The sequence below is a fragment of the Sprattus sprattus genome, assembly GCF_963457725.1.
Source record: "Sprattus sprattus genome assembly, chromosome: 2".
NCBI classification, from domain to species: Eukaryota; Metazoa; Chordata; class Actinopteri; order Clupeiformes; family Clupeidae; genus Sprattus; species Sprattus sprattus.
The window spans coordinates 17009978-17036173 of record NC_137921.1 but is presented as its reverse complement, the minus strand read 5'-3'; the positions used below and the strand labels follow the sequence as shown (position 1 = coordinate 17036173).

At 42.9% G+C, this 26196-nt stretch overlaps 1 protein-coding gene across 1 annotated transcript; it reads right to left on the bottom strand.

Moving 5' to 3' along the window:
- Nucleotides 1–279: 279 nt before the first annotated feature.
- On the bottom strand, nucleotides 280–26196 carry pals1b (protein associated with LIN7 1, MAGUK p55 family member b; the record flags this gene model as incomplete). The annotated part of the gene is made up of 14 exons (XM_080859968.1): nucleotides 280–456; nucleotides 875–985; nucleotides 1722–1924; nucleotides 2336–2503; nucleotides 3365–3439; nucleotides 3603–3657; nucleotides 6533–6730; nucleotides 10041–10115; nucleotides 10438–10599; nucleotides 12185–12313; nucleotides 14855–14932; nucleotides 17358–17569; nucleotides 23509–23541; nucleotides 25815–26196. 14 exons carry the CDS (start codon nucleotides 26194–26196, stop codon nucleotides 280–282), a joined length of 2058 nt encoding a protein of 685 aa, XP_080716094.1.

The window sequence follows — 26196 nt, the reverse complement described above, 5'->3', positions numbered from 1 at the left end:
TTTTCTTTCTTCCACGGGGCAGGAAGTGTCTCCCCTTATGACAGAGGCGGATAAGAAATGAGTCCTCCTCACTCCACTTCCTGTCCCCACAGCTGCCCCTTAACTGACCTGGAATCAGGTTATTCGCTAATCTCTCCAGGCTCTGAACGATTTTACAGTTCACGTCTTAACAGCCAACAACAGCTAGCAGTTGTCTCTGTTCCCAGGTCAGTTCACTGAACTGGAGAAGCACTGCCAGGGCTAAAGGCATTAGGGGAGTGTCGTTTCCGCTCCGGCTCCTCAGCAGAGCCACGAGGAGGGCACCCACTGGGGCTCTGTGTCCAGTTTGTCTATGAGGCGCTTCAGCTCCTGGTAGGCCCTTTCCTGGTCGTCGTGGATGACGACGGCGTCAAACAGGTGGCCAAAGTTTTGCTCCATCTCACGGGCCTTCTCCACAACGTCCTTCAGATCCTCTGCCTGGAGGGTAGAAGGGAAATAGGAAATAGAGGCCGTCGCTGACAGTCAAAGATGATAGTTCCCTTTTAGTAAATGGGGACGTAGCATGTGGGATATTTTTACCAAGAGTTCAACTGAGTTATACTCAGTTGTGCTAAACATTTAAACTTTTGTCATACATATTTTGTATTCATCTCAACATAGGCTGAATATAACATTTCATAATATTTAGCTTTAGGGCAGAAAGGTGGATCATATTGCGACATGCCTAAGCCAACTATCACTCTATAAACAGCCTTTTAGTCCACTGAACCACTTCTGTTTCAAACCCTCACTGTCTTAGGCAGTCATGTACACTGCAGGGAAATCATGCTTTTCAAAGCAACTAAATGTGAGCATGAGCCATTGCTACACTTGAGGGCTCCGTTTTTGTACTTACCTTGGATGTACTTCCATCATTGGACAACAGGGTGCGCAATCTCTCCAGGGAGGGTGGCGCGATGAAGATGACATATGGCTTCAGGTTGGAGGCGCGCAGCACTCGAAGAGACTACACAAGAAAAAAAGAATAGAGGAGAGGAGAAATTAGGAGGGGAAAATATTTTAGAGCCTTTTCAACAAAATGTTTGTAACAAAACCACAAGGAAATAAAATGTTTGAATCAAAACCTTGAGGAACAAAGACCGTTCACAATGTGTGCACTAGCTCTACTGAGACAAAGGAGACCCACACCAAAAGCAATATGAGAACAGAGAGCAGTTGGCGATTTAATGCTGGTGAATTCATGAAAACGTAATATTTGTCTTTCAATTCTGACCTCGTATCTACTTCTAATGTTGATCTCCCATCCTGCTGACAAAAAAGTTTCGCCTTGATTTAAATTAAAAATGTTAATTCCTGATATAAGGTTTTGGGAAGAGACATGTCCGCTAGCGATTTGCTAGTCTTCTGCTATTTGTGGAGAAAGGGTTTGTGTAACAGGGCCATGTCAGCTCACTTGGAGGTTAAACCTGCTCAGCCCTGTGAGAGCTTCTGCCAGAGAACACAAGTACTAACTAATCAAAACCAGGGCATGCTCAGAACTAGAGGCTAGGGACAACAGGGCCTGCTGAAAATACACTTGATGAAATCAATGTGACACACACGTGACACACACAAGCATGAACAAAGACTGGCTCAGACACACACACACACAATCATGAACATAGCATAACATTCTGTTATTTGCAAGTTTGTAAGGAAACACACATGCACACTCACACACATACACATTTGCACATGCCTACCTTGGTCTGCAGACAGAGCAGGCAGATGCGTCCTGAGTTGACCACCTGTCTGACAGAGTCGGAGGTGGTCCCGTAGAGGATCTTTTCGAACTCGCCGGACTCCAGGAACTTTCCGGCAGACAGGTCCGTCTCGAAGTTCAGCCGCGACACAAAGTTGTACTCGCGCCCGTTCACCTCATGAGAGCGGGGGGTGCGGGTGGTGTCTGAGGGACATGGTGGTGTGGAGGAGGAGGGTTAGTAGCGATGAAGGGAAAAAAAAAAAAAACTACTTGTTCCTTTTCTATCTGTTTACTGGCTACAGACATGAAGTGTGTACAAACCATCTGTTTGTATAGGCAGGCATAACAGTCCATTACACCTGTGTGGCATTAAGCCTCAATAGCTGCATAATGATTACAGCATTCGAAGCACAAGTTCATTCAAAAGGCAAATTCTTAGCATTGCATTAGCATTGCTTGAGTACAGATGCGCTACTCTCACGTATAGGAGTCTGGAGGTCTTGACACAACAGTGTTTGCTGTGTGTGTGAGTTGGAGGGTTTTTGTGAGTGAGTGTGTGAACTGCTCCTGCGTGGCAAAACTGACCACGAGTGAGTGTGTGAGTGATGGTCTTACGTGGCACAGCGTTGGCGAATCGGTCCGGCTCGGCGCCCAGTAGCCTCCTCTTCAGGTCGTCCTGCCGCTTGTTGGGCGGGCCTATCAGAGCGATGGGCCGCTTGCGATTGGCTGGCTGGTGGTATAGAGCCATCTCCTCATAAGTCAAAATGTCGTCAATGTGGCGCTCTGAAACAAGGAGAGAAATAAGAGTCATGATATCATGAAATGTGTTTCAGTTGAAGTTGCATTCTAAAGCCATGATGCACGATCCAAACACATTGCAAATGGTCTGAAATAGCTGCTGGGGCTATGACAAAATGCTGGAAAAAATCTATTAAATTCTGCAACAAATGATCCACATCCCTTAACATCCTTGTTGACTTGGAATTCACCATAGCTACAATAGAGATAAATATTGGATTATGACTGCGTTGTCAAACCTTGTGAATAATTTAGATTTCTGTATTATTTATCCCTATCACTACTGCCGATAACCTGACAAACCATGACACAATTATGCTAATTATGTGCTGGTATTACACAACTATTGGAGGAGGAAGTATAGCATTTGGATGGCTTTTGGACCCAGACCACAGCAGCAGTGCCGAGACAGTGGGACAGTAGTTAAGGAGGACTACAATCTCACAGACACTCTGAAGTGCTTAGCCCCCTACTGAGCGCGCCCAGACTCTTGGCTACCGTTATAAGGATGTCTGGGAGGTTGGGAGCTTTAGGAATTAACTCCTACATAGGCACAGACAGACAGACAGACAGACAGACAGACAGACAGACAGACAGACAGACAGACAGACAGACAGACAGACACACACACACACACACACACACACACACACGCACAACCATGCAGAGGCACACAAAGATGACACATGCACACAAACCTGGGAGACTGGGAGATTTGATATCAACTGTCCCCATCATGTATATGCAGACACCTCTATGCAGGTTTGATTGTGACTACGTCTGTGTATGTGAGTGTGTGTGTGTGTGTGTGTGTGTATTTCTGTGTTATCCGTTGTTATCTGTCACCTGGGTCGGGTTTGTTCACATTCTTCTTCCTCAGCTTCTTGTTCTTGTCCTTGTTCTTGGCGCACCAGATCTTTCCTGAGAGAAGAGCGCCGGGGGTTAGAGAGAGGCACTTCAAAGACAAACGCAGAGACTACCACACCGAGAGACCATGGTCTGTTTTAAATGATCGTGTTTATGTGTATTTGTGTACACAGGGTTATGGGTGGGCATATGTCTTTGGGTGGGTGAGAGCTCTTACCTGCGTTTTCTGGGTTCTTGTCTGTTATGATCTTCTTCAGAGTTTCCCTCTGTTGCTGAAAGGTCTTTCCTTTAAGGTGAGAGAAAAAGGGTGTGTAGTTAATAAAAGAGAGGAAAAACAAGGCAAGGATTAGGGCTGAACGATTTGGGAAAATAATCGAAATTGCGATTTTTCCCCAAAATATTGCGATTGCGATTCGATATGCGATTTTTTTTTTTTTGAAGTTATCCTCTTTTTTTCTCCAACAAAACGTACTGAATGATTTAAATATGACACAATATTAGATACATTTAGTGTGAAATATTCTTTCCCACATTTGACATTTGTATTGAACTGCTCATTACAGAAATAAATCGGTGGCTTTGCCACTGTGCATTTAAGTTATTTAGTATAAGTATAAACACAAGGTATGCACTTTTTAAATTGGCCTTATGCAGTAATTGTACTTCAGGGTTAGGGTTAGGATAAGCAGTTTTACCTTAAAATAACAGCTTTGAAAATTGGGGCGCTACAATGACTTTTAATATGGAGAATCGCCTCTGTGCCAATGCCATACCAGGGTCCGTAGGCAAATGACTGCGTTATGTAGGTGTGCCTGAAGCCGCCTGGTTTTTACTGTCTGCCGAACTAGTAAGTAGCTTATTTACCGTCTTGTGTTGCACTTGCTTGATGATTGACTGTGTTAGGACAGTTGTTCACTAGTTGGTCATAGTGTCAAAGTAAGCACATTTCAAGAGATTTCGCTAGTTTGAGCCACTAGCATCTCGTTAGTGATTAGCAAGTGATCCATTATGCTGCTTTAATCACTGTGTGCAAAATTTTCCATCTTAAAACCCCCCCCTTTTTTTAATTTTTTTTTTTTAATCACGGTTTTTATTTAAGTTGCGTGACTCATCGCCTGTACATGAAGCTTCATCTTAAGGAAGTGGCACATCTCCACAAGTAGATAATTCAATCATGGCTTGATTGAGACATGTTTAGTCTCCTGGGAAAAAACAGAATCTCCTATTTGAGACTGACTGAGCAACAGATCTGGAACACTAGATGGCTGTATTGGACAGGTCCCAGGTGAGTTTGTGTGTGGACTCATTAAAGGTTCAAAAATACCTTGAAGAGCCCCCCAACCCCCTAAATCTACATAACCAGTATACAGGCATGAAAACGGGTAAGGGGTGAAAAAGGTGAGGAGGATATTACCCCTCTAGGCGGGTCCGGGGGCATGCTCCCCCGTCAGCAACATTTAAATATTCCATATTTTAAAGCATCAATCGGATGCATTTTGAGATGCTGTTTTTCCAACCTGGGGAGAGCTGGAGAAACTTAACTTCAGCCTTGAGTCAAAAATGATTATGGCCTCCTTACTAAATATTATGCAAGCCATTTCATGCCAGCCTGTCACTGGGTCTAACATTTACAGTATATGACGCACAATGTGGAATAAGCACCACAAATGGCTTAATGCATAACCCTCACAAGCGATGTTGGACATGCTCTAACTTAACTGGTCTACTCTTTCATCATGATTGACAGCCAATACAATGTTATGATTTCAATACATTTCTTTGGCAAGGCCCTTTGCGTTCTGTTCGGCAGGTGCTTTGCACGTGGTCAATTCCCCACTCACAGCCATATCATCCAGTTATTCAACAAAATAAATCAGCAGCGAAGAAAACAATACAATCATATTTTCTTGAGAAGAATTCCATAAATGAAAAGAGATCTTTACATTTGGCATCGTTAAGCACTTCTCAAGAATATATACAGTGTATACAGTACCAGTCAAAAGTTTTGACACACCTTTAATTATTTTGAGAAATGTTGTCTTTACTTTTATTATTTTCTACATTGTTGATTAATACTGAATACATTTAAACTACGAAAGAACACATATAGAATGATGCACTAAACAAAAAAAGTGTTATCTACCCTGTAGAAAATAATAAAAGTAAAGAAAAAACTTAAAAATAAGAAGTTGTGTCCAAACTTTTGACTGGTACTGTATATGTAATATATACATATATATAGGCCTATATATATTGAGCAGAGCACCACTGAAGCATTCCATGTGACTTTGCAGCCATGCTCACCTTTCTTGTCACCAAAGTGCTTATCATGTCAGTGCTCAGGGTTTATGTTATGGTAACAAGACTGAAAATCGTCATTTGACGTCATGATTTGTTTTATACCTGCAAGGCTTGTAGGTTGACTGGCTGCAATAGTAGGAATTAGTTGCTACGTTAGCAAAGACTATTGCAATGGTCACTTTGCCCCAACAGAGCGATTCAAAGTTAGAACAGGGAGTCTCCGTGGCGTTTGAGTTAACGTTTCTGCAGCCTACTCCATCAGTTATTCACACCGTAGCCGTCTCGTAACCAGGCTAATCACATCATATGCTTGCTACTACGGCTAACTTTTTAATACAAATGTATCTGAAGGTTATACCCCTTGAAATGAATCATCTCGTTATGTTACCGAACACATGTTTTAACGTTTTATACGGTAACATTACGGTTTCACAAATTAGTTATTACGTCTATAGGCTACACGTTTTGGAAAGGATATCTTTCTTTCCTTCTTGCGCGAGCTCTGAATGTAGACAGACAGTCATTGATCAACTGCTTTCCCAGTGTTGCCAGATATAATTAATTATCTTTACCACCACTAGGTGCATGCCTGCAATAGTACATGTCATCTGAATATGAAAAAGATGTCCAAAAACTCCGTCGCGGGGGAGGGGGCGGGTACACAAAATACGTGCAGGTTGGCAGGTCTGCGTGTTCGCAGTTCACTGAATATGTGCCCCCCCCCCCACAAAAATAAAAACTCATCGAATCTACACGATTCACGTAGGTCACCTATTTTGATTTTAAAACGGCGAATTTCGCTGAAAGGTGAGTGATTCTCATGCCTGAGTATAGCCCCAATGACACCTGAAGCCTCTTACCAGGGATGAGGCCAGCAAGGGGCTGGTTGTCCTCCTCCCCATCCCGGTAGGCTTGCCACCAGTTGGGGTCGTCTTGGCTGATGATGTGTAGGATGTCCCCCCGCTGGAAGGACAGGCCCAGCTCCCGGCAGGGAAGGTATGGGTCCTCTGTGGGGTCGTAGTCAAAGAAAGCCCTCACATGCATCTGAGGGGAGAGAGTGAGCGAGCAGGGAGTGAGTATGCGATCCTGGAGACAGGCGGGACTAACAGTACATACTGTATGTGTAAGTTTGTGTTATACACACACACAAACATTTTATACACTTCTTAAAGGCAGGGTAGACGATTTATTTCTGAAGCAATTGTTATTACATCTCTTGAAATCCACTTAACATCCCGATAGCAATGAATAAATAAAATGCTCTAACAACAAAAAGAAAATAAATCTGTCATCTGTGGCAGCCTGAAGAAATTATTGGATGGAGTACCTGCCTCTCTACCTGCCTACCTGCGCAATCCACCCATGTTGATGGTTTGTTGCTGGGGTTATTTGGCTATAACCCACATCTTTACACCAACACAGCCCCAGGAAATAAGAAGCTAACGACGGGAGAAGGGACTGAAAAGTGATGTCATGGTTGTTGGTTCTGTTGGACAGGTAATTATCTGGTTTGTTTTTGGAGGAACTTGTTATTTTCCGTGAACTATGTAGCCGACGTAGCTAGCTACTTATGCAGCTTATGTATTACCCCAATGCTAACGCTAGTAGACTATGTAGCTGTGTTTACATGTACCTTGTATGTAATCTTTCTATGTGTATGTTGGCAGGCAATTGCATTGTAGTTGTGAGCAAGTTTCGTGGTGCGTGATGTAGCTTATTTGTGATTTTAGTTGTGAGAATGAGACATAAGGTAGTTAGATACGGTTAGTCTTCTTGCCAACACTGAACGCTCTCTCTCTCTCTCTCTCTGAGCGCATGTGCGAGCGAGTGGGCAGTGTACTGCGAGAGACGTGTGAGTGATACAGTCTCTCTGGCTGAGAATTTGTTTCTAACTTTATCTTCTGTGTGCTGCCTTTATGTGTTTGTATATAGTATAATTATTTGTCTAAAAGGTTTGCGCTCTGTGATTCTTGCGGGGATGCACTTCAGCATTTGCTGGGCGGCCGCCCACACCGTGTGGGTGTACAATGGAGTGTTTGACAAGATGTCATGCAATTAGAGTGGAATCCCAGGTCAGAGTGGAGGAGTGTAGTTTAGCTCTAGGTGAGGTTGTGGGGCATGAGCATGTGCTCTCCGGTTCACTGATGAATAAAGCCATTGTGCTTTTCCTGAGTTCCGTTGAAAAAGCCGATGTGGTCATCCAGCATGGTGTTGTAATTAGGGTTTCACTGGTGCCTGTACTTCCCCTTAGTATGCCTATTATCTTGTTTTGGAAAACTGGTGTCCCCGATAAAAAAAATACATGTGGGCTGTAAGTCGCCTAAACTGAAACACCTACTGTCTTTCCGTATGCAGGTCTATATGGAACTCAACGGTAATCGGGGCAAGCTAGTTTCAGCTACCTTGGGTATGTTACTTCAAATGTGTCTATGAACACAAATGTGGATTTCTCCCACAACCTCCACAACTGAGTCCCCTGTTATCGAGACTCTCATAACCGATGCTAATGTGCCTGCTCCTTCCGCTACCGAACCATCAGAGGCGGACTCATCTGCAGCCGAAGTGCCTGCGCCCTTGCAGAGCTTAGCCCTGAGTCGCCCGTGGAAACTGGGTTAAGGGCGGATGGTGCTGGGGTGGAGGAGGCTAACCGGTCAAAGCCTGTTGGTAAACCCGAGTCAGCCGAGTCCGTATCTGGACCTATTTCAGGTGATACAGACACAGGTCTCTGCTCCAAGCCGATGCCCGAAAATGCACAGGCTCTGAGTGACATGATAAATACGGCCGTCACTGAAATGGAGTTCAAAAAACCAACATACAAAAGAAAATCGAAAAATAAAGAAAACAATTCAGTTAAAAAGAGAGAGAAAGTTAGCCTGGCCATTACCAGCCTGTGACTCCATTTCATTCCGTCTTTCAGTCTGGGCCAACCCAATGCATTTTGGTTTCCGAGATGGGCGGGTGCTTATCTTTAGGTTTAAAATCATTGGAGTTCCCTTAACCAATCAGCAACGTTTAGTAAGCATTCGGTAGATTAAACTCTTCCCAAAGCCAGTTGGGAGAAGAGCTACGACGTCCTTTCCAATCATAAAACTTACAAGAAAATACTCTTGTTCTCCTTTTAATTTTCTGATGTTCTCGAGAGTTGAGACAACTTTTCCGATAGCTTTTCGTGTCTTTTCCTCCAAGGCGAGTTTTGCGTCACAGCTCTGAACTGTTCGCTGATTGGTCCTGCAAAATTTTGAGTTCTGGAGACGATTGTCAATGGGGTTGGGCCAGACTGAGTATGACCTTGAAATCAATTCAGGCGGAAATACGTAGGCTGGTGTCACCAGGCTAAGAGAAAGTGGCACTGAAGGTGCATCTGAGGCTGAGGGCTACTCCTCTGACTCCAGCTGGTCAGGGTGCTCCCAAACTGTGTCAACAGTTGTTTACACAGCGGAAGAACTAATTCATTTTCTCCTGAAAACTAAAGGGCAGAGAGATGTTCGTGTTGTGGATTATTTTCCACATAAACATAAGTTTGTTAAGGATGGCACTTTCTGGATGAGAGAGGGCGAAATCCCGAAATCCCTAAAAAAGTCGGTGAAGTACGGAAAGAGTTGCGGAACGGAAATGTTGCCAGCTGATTTAGATGTTTACCATTTTCTTTTAAGTTTTCCCTAATGCTTCGAGCACAATTTACCAATCAAGATGAGGACTTTTTCTTTTAGTGTTATAAATGTAAATGGCGCAAGGGACAAAAAAAATGCACTTTTCTTGATGGATCAAAAGAGACTTGACCTGAATGAACTGTCATCTACCTATCAAAGCTGCTTCAAGGTCTTTGGACTCTTAAGGCAACGCTTGTTAGCACCAGCAACATCACTACACTGGTTGCTTGAAGAACGTGTTACTCTTGGAGCTCGTTTTGACTTGATGCCCCAGGACTGATGAATATTCTGTGTGCATGTAACTGTTTCATTTGCAAAATGTTGTGTAAAAAAGCTGGAAATGATGATGATGATGATTATGATGATGTGTACGTTTTTGATGTTTTGTTTCCTTTTGTTTTGAATAATGTGTAAAACACTGTTTGCAATGCAGTTTGCCCAATAAAGTCTGTTTTCAATTCTCAAATTCTCTCCTTTTCTCTCTCTCTCTCTCTCTCTCTCTCTCTCGTGGACTTGTGCTCCAGTAGTCAGGCAGTGCGCGTTCAAGTGTTTTGGAGGTGTGGCTTTGGAGGGGTCTGAAGGAAGGGGCTGTGATATTTTGAGTGATTCAAGCACTGTGGCAAACTACTTATTTCTCCCTTTTGTACAGTCCACAAAAACACACAGACAGAAAAACTCAAAGACACACAGACAGAAAAACTCACCACATTTTGCCGGTTTAATTGTATGTCGAGGGAGGAGGGGATGAGCAGGAAGGTGAGAGTGCCCTTCAAGGTGAACTGCACAGAGAGAGAGAGAACCACACGTTCATTACACATGTCTGTGGAGGCACACCTCAGCCACTTCATACAAATAGTAGACTGATAAAACCCTGCCAACACAGCCCTACACACACACACACACACACACACACACACACACACACACACACACACACACACACACACACACACCTACATCACATCTACACCATGACAAACAAGTTGGACCATTATAAGAGTTATAGCGTTAGAGGCAGAAGTACATGCCTGTGAATTATAAGTGTGTGTACAGGTGTTTGTGTGTCTATAGGTTTATATGTGAGTGTGCGTTTGTCTTTACCATCATTTCCTGCACCTCGTTGATGCTCTTGCCCCTGACTGGGATGCCGTTGATCTCCAGGATCTCGTCCTCCTCCCTCAGCAGGCCGCTACGCTCCGCCGCTCCCCCTTTCACCACACGGCTCACCACCACACGCTGCTGCTCATTACGCACCGTTGCACCCTGACACACACACAAACACACAAACACACACACACACACACACACACACACACACACACACACACACACACACACACACACACACACATTCTCGGTTATTCTTTGTCAAAAAGCACAGGACTCAGAGAACACAGGTGACCTTTTAACCATCTTAAGTAGGGATGGGAACCGAGAACCGGGTCTTGTTTAGAACCGGTTCCCAATGAGCCGAATCTTTGGAATTGTTAGCCAAATTCATAACCGGGTCTGTTAACGGGTCTATGTGCCGTTTGCGCATGCGCGAACTCTTAATAATAATCAGACCGCAGCAGAAATGGCAACTTGACAGAAGCTATCTAAAGTGTGGCTTTATGTCACCCGAACGGATGCAAACACGGTCACTTGTAACCTCTGTAAAAAATGTATTTCCTCAAAGGGAGGAAGTACATCTACCATGAATAAGCACTTGAGCACACATGGTATAAAATTACAAGAATGTCATGTTTTCGATGCCAGCAGCAGCTCAACTAACGTCGGCGCTTCATCCCTAACTTGCCAAGGTAAACTCCTCAAAATGTTTTATCATAAGTCATAACGGTGTTACTCGTGTGTTATCAGCAAACGTTTGCGTTTTCGTGTTAACGATAACTAAACTTAGCATTGAATTGCTTAACAGAATGGGCGATGTTGGACATTGTCATATATTATAACTTACATAACTAGGCTAGCTTAACTGTAGAATCTTCTATTTTCAGCCGTTGGCTAGAGGCAGGGGCAGTGCTTGCCTCCCCTCTGTTGGTTCTAGGGTAGGGTTAGGCTGTACAAAAGACTCCGTTAATAATAACGTTCAGTTTGACAGTTCGATATTGATAAGTTTCTCGTAGCCAATTCAGTGGCAGCAATATAAGTGTTAAATATACTGAGTGCCTAGTTTGTACATGATACAAGTAAGTATGTTTCAGTACGTTATTGTGTTTGTAGTGGACTCTACATTGCTATTAGAAGCGTTAAGCATAATAGTTCGCTATTAGCAATACAACCAAGCAACCTACAAGAAAATATACAGTCAAGCTGGAGACACAATTAGCCCTGAGCGATCGCGTATCCTCCCAGAGAAGGCAGACATGCACATTTTTCGGCACAAAAATGGTAAATAGTCTTTGCCACTGCTAGTTACATTTTTTTGGCAGCTCAGTTAATAATATACTCTTTTACAAAAGGAAGGAGCATTGTTATTTTTATGAACGTTTATATTAAACAGAACACATTTTATTTAAGTTATGTAAGTTTTATTTAAATGTGTATGTAAACATTCTAAAAATGTATATAAAAGAACATTAATGTAAAAAACCCGTTTGTGCTCTTTTTTCACCCCTTACCCAATTATAAGAATGTTTAAGAGAATCGATAAGGAATCGGTTCGATAAGCAGGAATCGATAAGGAACCGGAATCGTTAAAATCTTATTGGTTCTCATCCCTAATCTTAAGTAGCTTAAGTAATTACTCACATACACATAGAGGAGAATAACGTGTCTATCTATATCTGTGTGTGTGTGTGTGTGTGTGTGTGTGTGTGTGTGTTTGTTTAGTGTTAGTAGAACCTACCAGGGGGACGTCAATAGACTTCTGTAGCCGTACGAGTTTGACAGTGTCTCCATACTGAGTCAGGGTGGTTTGACTGGGCTCAGGGTCCAGTTCCTGCTCCGCCACACTATCATGAGCCTCCATTAGAGCCTAGCAGAGAGAGGGTGAGATAGATAGAGAAAGAGAAGGATGAGAGGGAGATATGAGAAAAGAGAGAGAGGGGGGAAATAGAGAGAGAAAGAGAGGCAGGAGTGGGAGAGAGGGAGATGGGGATAGGAGAAAAGAGAAAGAGGCAGGGATGGAATGATTGAGTCAGAGAGATGGAGGGATGAACAGGGAAAAAGAAGAGATATGGCAGTGAGAGGGAAGAGAGGAGAGAGGGGGTATTAACCAAAGGAAAAACAAAACGCCTCTTTCAGTCTCTAGACTGAAACATCAAGACGAAAAAATGGAAACACCTATTGCTGCTGCTACTTCAATATACGGCTATATATAAACATAGCACAAAAAGTAAGGACATTTGTGTTTGGTAGATTATTTCTTTGTTGTAACAATGCTTCTTAGCAATAAATCTTATACCGTTGGAAAGCCTGTTTATTTACCTTTTAAATGGTGCCACATTTGTAAGGAACATGCATTTGGGGGATGAGCAAAAGAGCTGAGTATGTGGGTTGTGCCCATGAAAAATGTGCCTGTCATGGAGATGGACAAATTATTTGGCTCTATGATAGCAGCTAACCCTGGATCAGCCCTGCCCTGTCCCTAATGCTCAACAGGCGTCCAATGTATCTGATCACTTTGGGCAGCTTGTGACGCTACAAAGGAGGGAAGAAGCCCAGCTCCCAACGTCTTTGTTTTAAAATGGGATTGTATGACTTTCACACAGTCTACAGTGAGATGTCTCTCATCTCCTAAGACCTGGGTCAACTACCTTCTTTCTGTTAGCTGCTAACTGTTAGCAGCTAGCCAGTGTGGCCATCAGGCAGCCGTTTCCTTCCCTGACTCTCCCTTCGGCTCATCTGACGTGACAACCTCAGTGCTTTCCACGATTAATGGGTGTCAGCCTGAATTAGGCTTCCCAAGCGCTAAAGCCTGAGGCTGGAGAGAGAGAGAGAGAGAGAGAGAGTGAGAGCGGAAAGTAGCGCTGGGGCTAAGCCCCGAACGAACCGCTTATCTCAGTGCATATCTCCAAACATCCCACTCACCGCAACAATAGCCATCACAGGGGTGTTCCAGAGAGCTCACCACACACCGGCACAACGCCCCAAAACCAGCACTCAAAGACACACACACACACACACACACACACACACACACACACACACACAGGCATGCACACACACAAGTGGGAAAAGGGCTACACTCCTTAACCAAAGACACATAGACAAAACATTTTGCAGTCACTCCACATGGGAGTGTTGATGCCCTAAGCACATTTTTCAACACTTGATCTGTCAACATCCTGACTCTTTTTCTTCCCCTTATCTCTCTTCATTTCTTTCTCTCCTTGTCTCACCCTCTCTTCCTCAGTTTCTCGGTCACATCCATACCACAACATTCTCTGCCTCCTTCGGTTTTAACGTTCCACACTTTCCATCCTCTCCGCCTCTTCCACAAGTTTTTTTGGTTATCTTAAATAACAGACAGGTGGGCAGATGTTCCATTACACATAAAGGAATCACCCAGACGCACACACACACACACACACACACACACACACACACACACGCGCGCGCGCAAAAGCACCTTTGCTGCACGGCCTGCTGCACCTGGCCCTGGCACAGTGCCGGTGGTGGCGTGAATACAGACGGCCAGGGTGAGATCAGGCGTAATCCCGCCTGCTTGCCCTGTCCTCTATCTCACCCGTCCGACCTGTGGCACGCAACCCTTCCCAGAGGTCTGCTGCCACCTGCCACCCGCCGTGTCTGAGATGATCAGGGAGCCTCAGACAGAGATGGCTCTTTGTTGTGACTGGATGCTGTCGGAGAGAATTGTTTTTTCTAAGAGGCGGCACAAACGTCTACGTGCTCAGCCTTTGTCTGTCTGATGGGTCTGATTCTGTGAACCGATTAAGGGCCTTGTATTGGACTTTGTGGAACCACAAAAATAGGATCCTAGTGTGTGAATCTTTGTGTCAAAGTTGGGGTGAGATTTTGTCTCTCTGGTCTATTTGTGTAGCCAGTGAGTCCATGTACGTACGTCTATGTACATTGGCACTTTGGCGGATGTGGCAATTTGGTAGTCTGTGTGTGAAGTCTGTGTATGTATTCACAATAAGTCTGTGTGTGCATGTCTTTGGAATCTGCGTGTTTGTGTTTGCATGTGCCGGGGTGTCATCCGATTGTGTCTGTGGGAGTAGTCTTGCATGTTTGTGTGTAAGTGTGTGTGTAAGTGTGTGGTATGCCTATGCGCGTGTCTATCTGTACTGTATTAGCGAGTTAGTGTCTGAAGTCTTCAAGCATGTGTGCATGTGTGTGGACCGAGTGAGTCTGTGTTTGTGAGGGTGCGTGTATGTAGGTTCTGCCACTTATTACAGTTATGCTCTTCCCCAAATGTGTAGACTCTGGCTTCCCAGATGAGTGCTTAAAGGAGCAGCAGAAATGCATCTTGCATTCCTGCTAGATTACACCTATTTCCGTGCACCTCTCTGGGATCATGTGGTTCTGCTAACAGATGAAGGCAAATAATTACCTGAAGGTGGGGTGAGGTGAGCAGGTCCTTCAGCTCATGACCCTCCTTATGCCGACTGGACTGGATGATGTTCTCCACCTGAAGAGGAGGGGTGGAGAGGAGGATGGAGATCATAAAAGTTCAGAAGATCTATCCATGCTAGTTTCAACACTGGTGTGTGTGCGTGGCTCTGTTTGCGGTGTGTTGGCAGGGTTTTATCCAGGTTGAAGGATCCCACAAAGAACCTTTCAACTAGAGGTTCTTTCAGAGAGGATCCTTTAAGGCCTCAACACAGAATCAGAAGACCTAGTGAAGATCACAGCAAGCTCCCTATAGAAACAATAGAGATTATTAACATGTAGCTTTAGCCAATAACCGTACGGCTGCAGTTTGCTTCTACATGACGTCATGTGACTAATACATTTGGATGTCAATCAGACACTCCAGGAGGATATAAGCAGGTTGGTCGGCACCTGGGTGACCAGGACCAGGGTCAGGATTAATCATTTCACAGGGATGGGGGAGGTCGGCCACGGACTGAGGCACATTTTAGTTGTCCGCTACAACTCTGACCTGTAGCAGGGATACTAATTAAACTGCTAATGGGATGAGGGGGGCTTCCCAGAGGCCAGCTGTGACGTGTGCGACGTGTGAGGTACTGCAAGTGTCACATGATATCAGTTACGTGGCTCAGAGTGGTCATAGTGGCTTAGTGGTTTCTACACAAAACACTGTGGTAATGATATTATTAGGTTAAGTTGACAGTGAACATGGGGCAATTTTTTTTCTTCAGATTTTTCAAGGGATTCTTCACACATAGTATTTTCCTTTAACTGTTTAGCACCTTTAGGTTTTGCAGTGTCAAAATGATTCATAAAGAATGAAAATGTTGTGTATTAGAAGTGAGAAGGTCAAATGTCATCTTCCTTCTCCTTCTCTGTCCCTAACTAAATGACATGCGCTAACATATCATACCCATAGCATATTGCAAAACTAATGATTAAGTAATAATAATCATCCCTTCCTGTCTCCTTTACTCCACCCCTCCCTCCACCTCTATCTGTCCTCTCCTCCTTCTCTCTTCCTTACCTTTCTTCTCTTTCTTTCTCCCCCTCCCTTTTTCTTCCATGTTTACCCATGGGTCGGTGAGGGATTAACACAGACACACAATACACAGGTGAGTGTGTGTGTGTGCGTGGGTGTGGCATTGCGTGTGTGTGTGTTTAAAGACGGAAACCCTATCCAACACTAATTTCACAGCTGCCTGCTTCAGGTCCATTGCTCTGTGTATAGGTGTGTGAATGTGTGTGTGTGTGAGAGAGAGAGAGAGCGAGAGAGAGAGAGAGAGAGAGAGAAAGAGAGAGAGAGAGAGAGAGAGAGAGAAAGAGAGAGAGAGTGTGCTTAAACCTATGCTTCTGTTTTCTCAATTATACCTTTTCAAGTTTAGAGCATCCCTATTACTGCTCTGCATGGGTGCATGGCTATAATACTCAAACAATCATTTCACACCTCCCTTCCCTCTCCTTTCTCACACACTCCCCATCTCACTTGAGAGGCAAATCCAAGGACAGTTCCCTCTCCAGACTCACTTTCAGATATATTCAGAAACCTCACAATATGCAAGGCAAGCGGTCACCGAGTTGTCCATGCTGGTGTAAAAGAGAGAGAACACTAAAAGGAGTCACGGCTATCTCACTGCAATTAAGGTTTGTGTTTCTGCTCAAGACTGTTTCCCAGAAGAATAAATAGAAGATGGGAGACAGGAGAGACAGAAAGAGAAAGAGAGGGAGAGGGACAGAGAGACAGAGAGAGAGAGAGAGGAATGATGAGGAACCCAACACCCTGCTGTTATAAAAGAGGGGAGTATCTTCTTATACAGAAAATCCCTTCCAAAATGATGTATTTCTCTACTAAACAGGACAAACTACAAAATGCTTTTTTTTGTTCTTTTAGGGATTTGGCCCCTTGATACGACATGCTTTCTCTACGGCCGAGCCTCTACAGGATTCAGGATTCATCTCAAAGGCACAAACACACAGGAATCAGGAATCATGGAGTGCTGTTTTAGTGCAGACACTCACCATCTGCTCAGGACATCACAGCTGCACCCCTTAACACCATTCTGAAGCATCTCTTACAAACATCTTGCTCAACAGTTCAAACAGTACTATGATAAATTGGCTGTCTTGCTGGGTTATTAAGCCTCCCATTTATGAATTGGTGCCAGTACAGCTACTAATAAATACCAATATCCATACCTGATATGCATTGTTAATAAGTAAAACTATACTTAACATTAACCCTAGGAGCAATAGAACTGAACAATTTGGTACATTGTACACTGTGTAACAAAGAGTAACAGCATAAAGCTACGGTTAGGCTTAGAGTAAATATTAACATTAGGTCTCAACTACTTTAACTGTAATGTAATAAACAGGGGAAAATAAAGAACATATTAAAAAATATTAGATAAAAGGAGTATCTAGTGTCTAGATGATGCTACCAGTGCTCCATACTGGCGTACCTCGTGGCAGAGCCCCTGCGCCTGGGCGGTGAGGGGGAAGGGGGGGCTGATGGGTTGCATGCCCAGGGCGATGGCGCAGTGCAGCTGGAAGGCCGTCTGGAAGTCCGAGGTCTGCAGCAGCTGCATGACCAGCTGCAGGTCCTCCTGGGTCTGCTGGTCCGTGCCCAGGCAGTGGTTCACTTGATGCAGGGACAGCAGCAGGTCATCCAGCTCTGGGACAGATCAACACATCAGTGAGTATGAGGTGTGCCAGAGAGGGGGTGACACAGTAAGAAGATATTGCACTTAACCAAGGTGGCAATGCTCCTTTTTCTTGAACAAAGATGGCTGGGAAGCCCTCTCTCACTCATATCCTCCAGGGCTTGACACTAACTTTTTGGCTTAGGAGCACTGTCCTAACCCAGAAAAATTGGGAGCACCAGCAAATATCTAGGCGCACCACTATAAAAAGTTGGCCAAACCAAGTAATACTACAATTGATCAATGTTAACAACCTGGAATAACATGTTTGAACAGATTATAAAAGGAAAGGCATGACCCTGCTAAGGCCTACATTGATAGGTGGAAAAGAATTGCATGGTATTTTAGGTGATCAGGGCTCTACAGTGCGAGTATTTCACTCGCATATGCGCCTAAAAATAGGTACGTGCGAACTTGAAAAATTATTTACGAGCACAGTGTGCGAGTGACAGACAGTTGTCAATACAGCGCCAAAAAGTGAAGCATTCCATTGATTTCACATGGAAACAAGTGACAGGGTTGCGACTGATGTGAACATATCAAGATGACGCGCTGAACTTCCTGCAAATGAGAGCGACGATTCGCAACCAATGGGCCAGAGCCATATAAAAAGAGAGTACCGTAAATCCTCAAATAGTGGCTGGGGCTTGTATTTACTTAGGCTGCACAGCGCACCGGCCTTTATTTGGGGCAGGACTTTATTTCTTACTTATCTTCTGTTATAGAATTGAATTATTTAAATAATGGGCATAATTGCAGTAGGCTATGGAATTCATTGCATATGCGTTCAACACTTCCTGCACATCGCGTAACGCTTTAGGTCGGGGTGTCAACGTAAAAAATAAACATCGGAGTTATGGTCTCCACTGTCAGTCACGGAGGAAAAGATTTCCAAAGCCTTGAATTAAATCATTTTTCTAGACACTATTATGCTTATCGCGGACTGAAAACATTTATTCAACGAGCTGGTTTGATATCCAGCCTAATTTTCTTTCTACCTCCACCTGCTAGTCGTAGCCTATCGCATTCCTCTCGGGTCAATGTCAAAACTTCTTTGCTGCTTTTTCTCCCGAATGTTCTTCAGCAATCAGCATACACCATCTCTTTGAATTTAATATAAAAGTTACGTAAGTCTATTACTGCTTTATGATCCCTTCTGGAAAAAGTAACCTAGCCAACTAAAACGTTACAGATAAACAACAGTAGGCTATACGATACGTGCATTTAGGCTAAACATTCGCCTAGTAGTCCTACGTGGGAAAATTTCTTTTTTTTTTATTGCAAACAGCCCATGAGATTAGCCAACAATATTATATAATATAAATATTAAACATGAGGAGAACATGTATTCTCATATATTTGAATGATAATTCTGTTAATCAAGTATTGCCTTAAATTATTATTTACATTGATTTAATTGGAATTCAGCTGTAGGCATGAGATCTGTATCTTGGAGACTAATTGCATCCACAATTTGGTACTGCAAGCTAGACTACTATGCAGTAGACACAACACAGGAGGTCCCTTGGCCTGAGAAGGGAAGGAGTTTAATGTGGCTATAATATGGAATTTTAAATGTGCCTACTAGACAAAATTGTAATGAGTTTTCGAAAACTAGACTGAAACTAAGAAGGATAACTATGACTAAATGTGACTAAAACTAATATGCATTTTTGTCTTAAGACTGAATCTAAAATATATGCCAAAATGAACACGGAGATAGGGGACCCCATCATCTGCAATTAATTGTTGCTAGCTCTAATCAGATGTACTAACTAGGCTTATAAGAGAAGACTAACTTTGTATGCCAACGAACACCAATAACTAGAACTAATTTGACAAACTTTAAACCAATGTGATACACGTGCTCTCTAGCTATACAGTAAAAGTGTTGCTTACGTTAGATACTGAATAATTTGATCAATTTACCAGCTAAATTGCTTTGGAATAACTGAACATGAATGGGGTTAAAAGTTGGAAAATACAATGTTTGGAACTATAGGTCGCAAATGAGTATGACATGCTTTGCTTCCGTGTAAAAAAAACCTGCTGTGCTCCTAAATTTCTTTGTGTGCTCCTACATTTTTTCATTTAGGAGCACATGTGCTCCTTGGGAAAAACCTTAGCGTAGAGCCCTGGTGATTTAGATCAGGGGTTCCCAACCTTTTCGATTTTCGTATTTGTAACAGGTTAGGGCCCAACAGACACTCCGCTTATTTTAGTTTATCTTTATTCCATTAGGCTAATTTAATCTATAATCCATTAATTACAGTGCATGAAATGCCCTGTATTGTTATTCCTAGGCTTCTTCTTCTTCTTCTTCTTCTTCTTCTTATTACAGTGCATGAAATGCCCTGTATTGTTATTCCTAGGCTTCTTCTTCTTCTTCTTCTTCTTCTTCTTATTCTTGTTACCTCTCTTTTTTTTCTCTCCATCTCTCCATCTTTCTCTCTCAGTCAACTTTCTCTCACACTCAATCTCTCTTCTTCAATCCATTTTTATCTCCTTTTTTCAATATTTTCACTCTCTCTTTATCTCTTCATCCAGAGCCACTCTTGTTCACTATTCTTTCCTTCTTCCACTCTTCTTTCCTTTCTTATTTTCTTCTTTCACTCTTCTTTCCTTTGTTCTTTCCTTCTTTCACTCTTCTTTCTTTTCTTATTTCCTTCTTCCACTCTTCTTTCCTTCCTTCACTCTTCTTTCCTTTCTTCTTTCATTATTTCACTCTTCTTTCTTTTCTTCTTTCCTCCTTCCACTCTTCTTTCCTTTCTTCACTCTTCTTTCTTTTCTTCTTTCCTTCTTTCACTCTTCTTTCCTTCTTCCGCTCTTCTCTCCTTTCTTCACTCTTCTTTCCTTTTGTCTTTCCTTCTTCCACTCTTCTTTCCTTCTTTCACTCTTCTTTCTTTTCTTCTTCCTTTCTTAACCTTTGTATTTCATGCACTGGTATTTCCTTCAGGAAATGCATTTTCTAGTTCTTGTTACCTTTTTCTGCGATTAATTCAGCCCGAACCGCTTAACGTAGAAACTTCATTCAAACTTTGTCGCGTAGGTCTTGTAAAGGACACTTATGCTATGTATTTTTCACTTTTCTAAACTTTATACTTTTTAAGATATTAAATAAAAACGAATCGAAATTTTCCCATTGACTTACATTGGGCCATTATGACATCATAATAGGGTCTTTAAACTGGCTTGCACCTGTGCTTCACTGACAGCTGCGCCAAATCAAAGGAACCTCTCCTCTGTCCCTCTCAATTTAACTGTAACTAGGAACATTAAGACACCTTCCATTCTCTACTTTTTTTCTCTCCATCTCTCCATCTTTCTCTCTATCCCTCTCAGTCTACTTTCTCTCACACTCAATCTCTCTTCTTCACTCCATTTTTATCTCCTTTTTTCAATATTTTCACTCTCTTTTTCTCTTTCACTCTTCTTTCCTTCTTCCACTCATCTTTCCTTCTTCCACTCTTCTTTCCTTCTTTCACTTTTCTTTCCTTTCTTCACTCTCCTTTCTTCTTTCTTTCTTTCACTCTCCTTTCCTTTTCTTCTTTCCTTCTTCAACTATTATTTCCTTCTTTCACTCTTCTTTCCTTTCTTCACTCTTCTTTCTTTTCTTCTTCCACTCTTCTTTCCTTTCTTCACTCTTCTTTCTTTTCTTCTTTCCTTCTTTCACTCTTCTTTCCTTCATCCTCTCTTCTCTCCTTTCTTCTTTCCTTCTTCCACTCTTCTTTCCTTTCTTCTTTCCTTCTTTCACTCTTCTTTCTTTTCTTCTTCCTTTCCTAACTTTTGCATTTCATGCACTGGTATTTCCTTCAGGAAATGCATTTTCTAGTTCTAATTTATAAGCGAACATCAGCACCTGCTACAGGTGGAAGCCTAGAAATTAATAAAAGAAAATCTAACTCTAGATATTGCATCAAAATTGTATTGTGCACCAAAAAACAACATAAAATCAAGCACAGAATTTAGTTGCCGTAGGCCTATTTGTCCACAGCAAACAAGCAAGGAAATAACACCAGAATATACCCAAAAGGTAGCATGCACTCAAATCAAGTGATAAAACATGCAAACAAGACCACTCAGCTATGCCTAATTAAAATAGGTGATGCTTCAGACATGCAAACAAATAGGTTCAAATAATGTTCAATATAATGATTCAAATAATTGGAAAACTTATTTAAATCTGTGGCTGCCATCTATTATCAACATAAATAGCACTTCCTGGGCAGTAGTTCGAATGGGTAGCTCTCCACAGAAAGGCATGTCCTCTTGGAGAATAACACGCCAATAATAACGCACAAATTGTTATAAAAGGAGCGGGCTGCCTTTCATCTGTACGTGAGTGCTGGATGTCACGTCTCCAAATGTCGATTCAGATTTGAGCGCCTCATTAGACAGCTTTAAAACGCACTCAACACACTGTCCACACACTCCATACAACTTTAGTTTGGTCGATTGTTCTGTCATTTTGCCTCTTAAATAGAAACTTTCCGCTCAGTTACCGCTTCGTTATCTCCTGTCTGCAGGCTCGTTTCGTGTCGTGTCAACGCAAACCGAAAGTAAACAAAGTTACGTTACCTGCGTTAAAATATTTTATCGCATTAAGCCCGTCTACAATGATATCATAGATTAACGCATTAACGTTAATAGTCCTAATTAATATTGTTGTCAAATCAGTTCTTCTTGGAAAATTAGTGGGGGGAAAAAACACCCTGAAACCCGCAATTTTGCCTATTTCTATAGGCGCACGCGTGCGACTGAGATTTCAAATCAAGTCGCACGGCCAAAATTCCAGTCGCATGTGCGACCAGATCAGTCGCACTGGCAAGCCCTGTCCTCACACATTCTCTCTCTCTCTCGCTCTCTCTCTCTCTCTCTCTCTCTCTCTCACACACACACACACACGCCACTTTACATACACACGCACACACAAACACCTTTGCTTAAAAATACATACAATGTCAAAAACACAAACCTAATGGTTTGACTTAGCATTTAATAATGGAACTGATGTGAGGAGAATCAACTAATAGGCCTAACTTATACAGAGGCTGTATATCTGTACACCCTGTGTATCTTTCTATGTTCTATGTACAGTCAATGGAATCAACAGACTCTTCCTGTCTCCTCCCTTATGATTTGGGACTCTGGTGTGGTTCTTAAGTTGTCTGGGAATTCCCTGCCCCTTCACTGCATTCCATTTGCTCAGTTAGTCTGGCCAACCACTCATTAGCGATCCACTTCACTCACGTAATTGGACACGCCTTTAACCAATCAGACCAACGATACTTTACAACGATACAACGATCGGTAATAAAGCAAACACATATTTTTTCTGTATGAATTGTTCCAGGGCAAGTTTCTGTTCTGTTTTCAAAGAAAACTTGCCATATCGAAGTTTTGCGGTGCTTCGGCGGCCACCATGTCCAATGTTTAAAAACTCTCCGTGCAGTAGATTTTGTAACGTAGCCGTGGTAAGTTTAAATCCGCCAATGGCGCGCCAGGTAGCCAAAAGCCAGTTTGTGATTGGCTCCAAGGATTCTGGAAATCTTGAAATGAACGGCTATCCGAAGTTGACCAGACCCACTGCAGAGGCAAAATCAATTTGGCCGGAAGAAGTGGGGCGGGACTTCCCAGACTAGTTCTTAAGGGCCTTTAAAAAGCTTTGCCTGGTACCCAAATGAATTCCCAGGACCAAAATGTCCTAGCCAAACTGGTACGGCACAAAGAGCTCTGGGCTCACACGCTCTGCTTGTCCTCAGACAGGCCATTTGTTAATCTGACATTTTATTGACTGTGACACGGGGGTCATACGCGGTAATGAGGTGAGACTGAAGGTAATTAATTACACCAAGAGGGAGGTGCCGCCACAGCCGTTAACGTCACATAAAAAAAACCCATTCCGGCTTACCTGCGAGATGAGTGTTATCACGGGGGCAGTCCTCTGAGAGTGGGTATGAGTCAGCCAGGGAAAGGGTATGGAGACAGGTAGATAGAAATGAGTGAGACAGGTGGATAGACAGGTAGATTCTGTGATGCTTTCTTTCCCCTTAAAAGGGCAATTTTCTCATTCATTATTGGTGGATGTCATTCAAAATGCTGTTTATCAAAAATGAAGTCTTCCTAATCCATCTACCTCGTCATAAATGACAAATTCTGTTCCTTATTTTAATAAACATTTTTAAGTGTTCCTTATGTCATGTAAGAAAAGGAGGGCAATGCCCATCTATACAAAGCATGAAGCACTAGACAATGAAAGAGTGCATGTTTTGAAAATATATATCACACAAGCTGCTTTAAATTTGTATTAAAATATTCATCCACCATTCTTGCTCAGTGTTCCTTTCAATCATCTCTTTAGGTTGAAGTTCTATAGTGTTTTCTTAAGAACTTAAGATGTAGGTTTGTGTTTGAGAAACTTTGAGATGCTATTCATGGCACACAAACACAAAAGGCCATTCCAGGCTACTGAGTGGTCTCCTCCCTCCTACCGCTTCTTGTATTCAACTCCGTCACTCACTCTCACTCTCTTTCGGTCTCTGTGGTGTTTCTGGACAAACACAAAGCATTCCTGATGACCTGCTCACAACGCTGACAGTGTTCCAAACCACACAAACAGATCTTTTTCTCTGCCAGCTGAAATCAGGGCACGCTCTCGCTTCAGTTACGTTTACCAGTTTCTCTTTGAGCAAAACCTGTTTTTAAATAAATGCCAAAGCCCCTTATGCAGAACCTATTCCCATGGCCTAGGATTTTCATGTAAGATAAGAATTTGTTATGCCCACAACACTATTTCTGATCTCCTGTGCAGGATTGTAGCCCTGTCACAAGGAACTGGTCAATGTAAAGAACACAGACAATGATATCTTGATCAATCCATCATGATAGTGGCATTCTAAGTAGACTCTGGTAATCACAGTGAGATAAAGCATAAACTAAGGGATCCACTACAGCACATGCTGCACTTGAACAGATGGTTAGGGAAAAGACTGAAACCTGTGGAGAAAACAGTTTTTCTTTTATGAGAGAAATTCTATTCTATTCTAGTATGAAACCCTCAGAAATAAACGGTTTATGGTCTAAGTCTAAGCCATGTAAATGTTAACAGTTGGAAGAAAGCATGAAAGGAAATATGAAGACAAATAACTCAACTCAACTAACAGCACATCAGTAAATACTGAAATACGGTGCTATATTTCTGGGCCAACACCTTACTCTGTTATGTCTTTAGAAAATATATGTCCAACTCTACATTTTGCGTGGTAGTACTAATAAACATCATCTATTTGTGTACTGCTGCGGTTTGTGAGCCTGGTGTTAATTTAGGGTGAAGCTTTTCCTTAATGCACTGTGCCCGGAATCTGTTTCATGGCAGTCCTAATCTTAGTGAGTTTAACCTCCAGTCTTTGGGCATGGGAATTTATGCTGCGTTCCATATGCCACGAAAGTCGGAGCTGGAAATGACATCACACCTGAGTTCACAATGTTTCAGTACAAGTCGGAAAACCAACCATTATTGACAATTGGGGATACAGGGAGCCCTTTAACCAGATCATCCTTGTGACCCATGTCCCTTCAGAAACAGCCACAATAGCTGATCTAAAATCTGGCTGATCCCTGTAAGACTGATGATGTACAATGATGTTCATTTAATGAATTTTTTTTACTCATTTTAGAAGTTATTGGGCTACCTGAGGACTGAGCCTGCGAGCGTAACATTGCTAGCGGCGTTCACTGAGCCACTCGAATAAACATCCCAGAACTGAAATACAGCTTGTGAATTGGGACCATTAGTGTCACACTAAAGGAACTTATTTAGAGAACCTCCTGCTCAGTGTGAGTGTAGTTCCTCCTGAATCCTGAGGTGAAAAAACATTCCCCTCTGGGTTCTTGAAAAGGCCAAAAGGTTCTGTGCAGTACCAGACAAGTCCTTTGTACACAAATGAAGCTTCACTCCTTTGAGCTCTCATACCTCAGAATCAGAAATGTGTTTTTGCCAAGTAGGACTCAACATACAAGGAATGCATCATGGTCAGTGTGTGGAAAGTGTCAAGTACCTTTATCTTAGAGCTGTCGCAAGTCCCTTAAAAGCTTTAATGATTACCTCTTAACCATAGAGTTTTGAACGCAACTGTTCGAAAAGCAGAGACATGCTGACGACACAAAGAGCCCTTGAGAACATTCTTTTACATGACAGTCACCCCAATTCACACTCACCCAATCCAGCATCTTCACCATCATAGGCAGGCGCAAACGCCTTCCTGTCCGCCTCAGGGGGCTCGAACGTGGGGTTGTCGATGCCCTCCTTTGAGCATGGGTCCTGGGACAGCTTCTTGAGCCGTAGCGAGGAGTTGATGCTGGTCTGGCCTTGCCGCAGACGGCCGTCCTCCTCCCGCTTTTTCCTCAGCTCCTCCTGGTATTGCTGGATGCGCCTCATCTGGGCGGAGCAGCGAGAGGGGTCGGTGGGGGTGGGCGTGTCGTCTACGATGGCGTCCCACTCCGCCGCCCCGTGATTAGTTCCCGCTTTCTTACATGCTGCGACCCCGGATCCGGTTTTGGAGTCGTCCATGATATAGCCATTAATATGTGAGGTGATCAT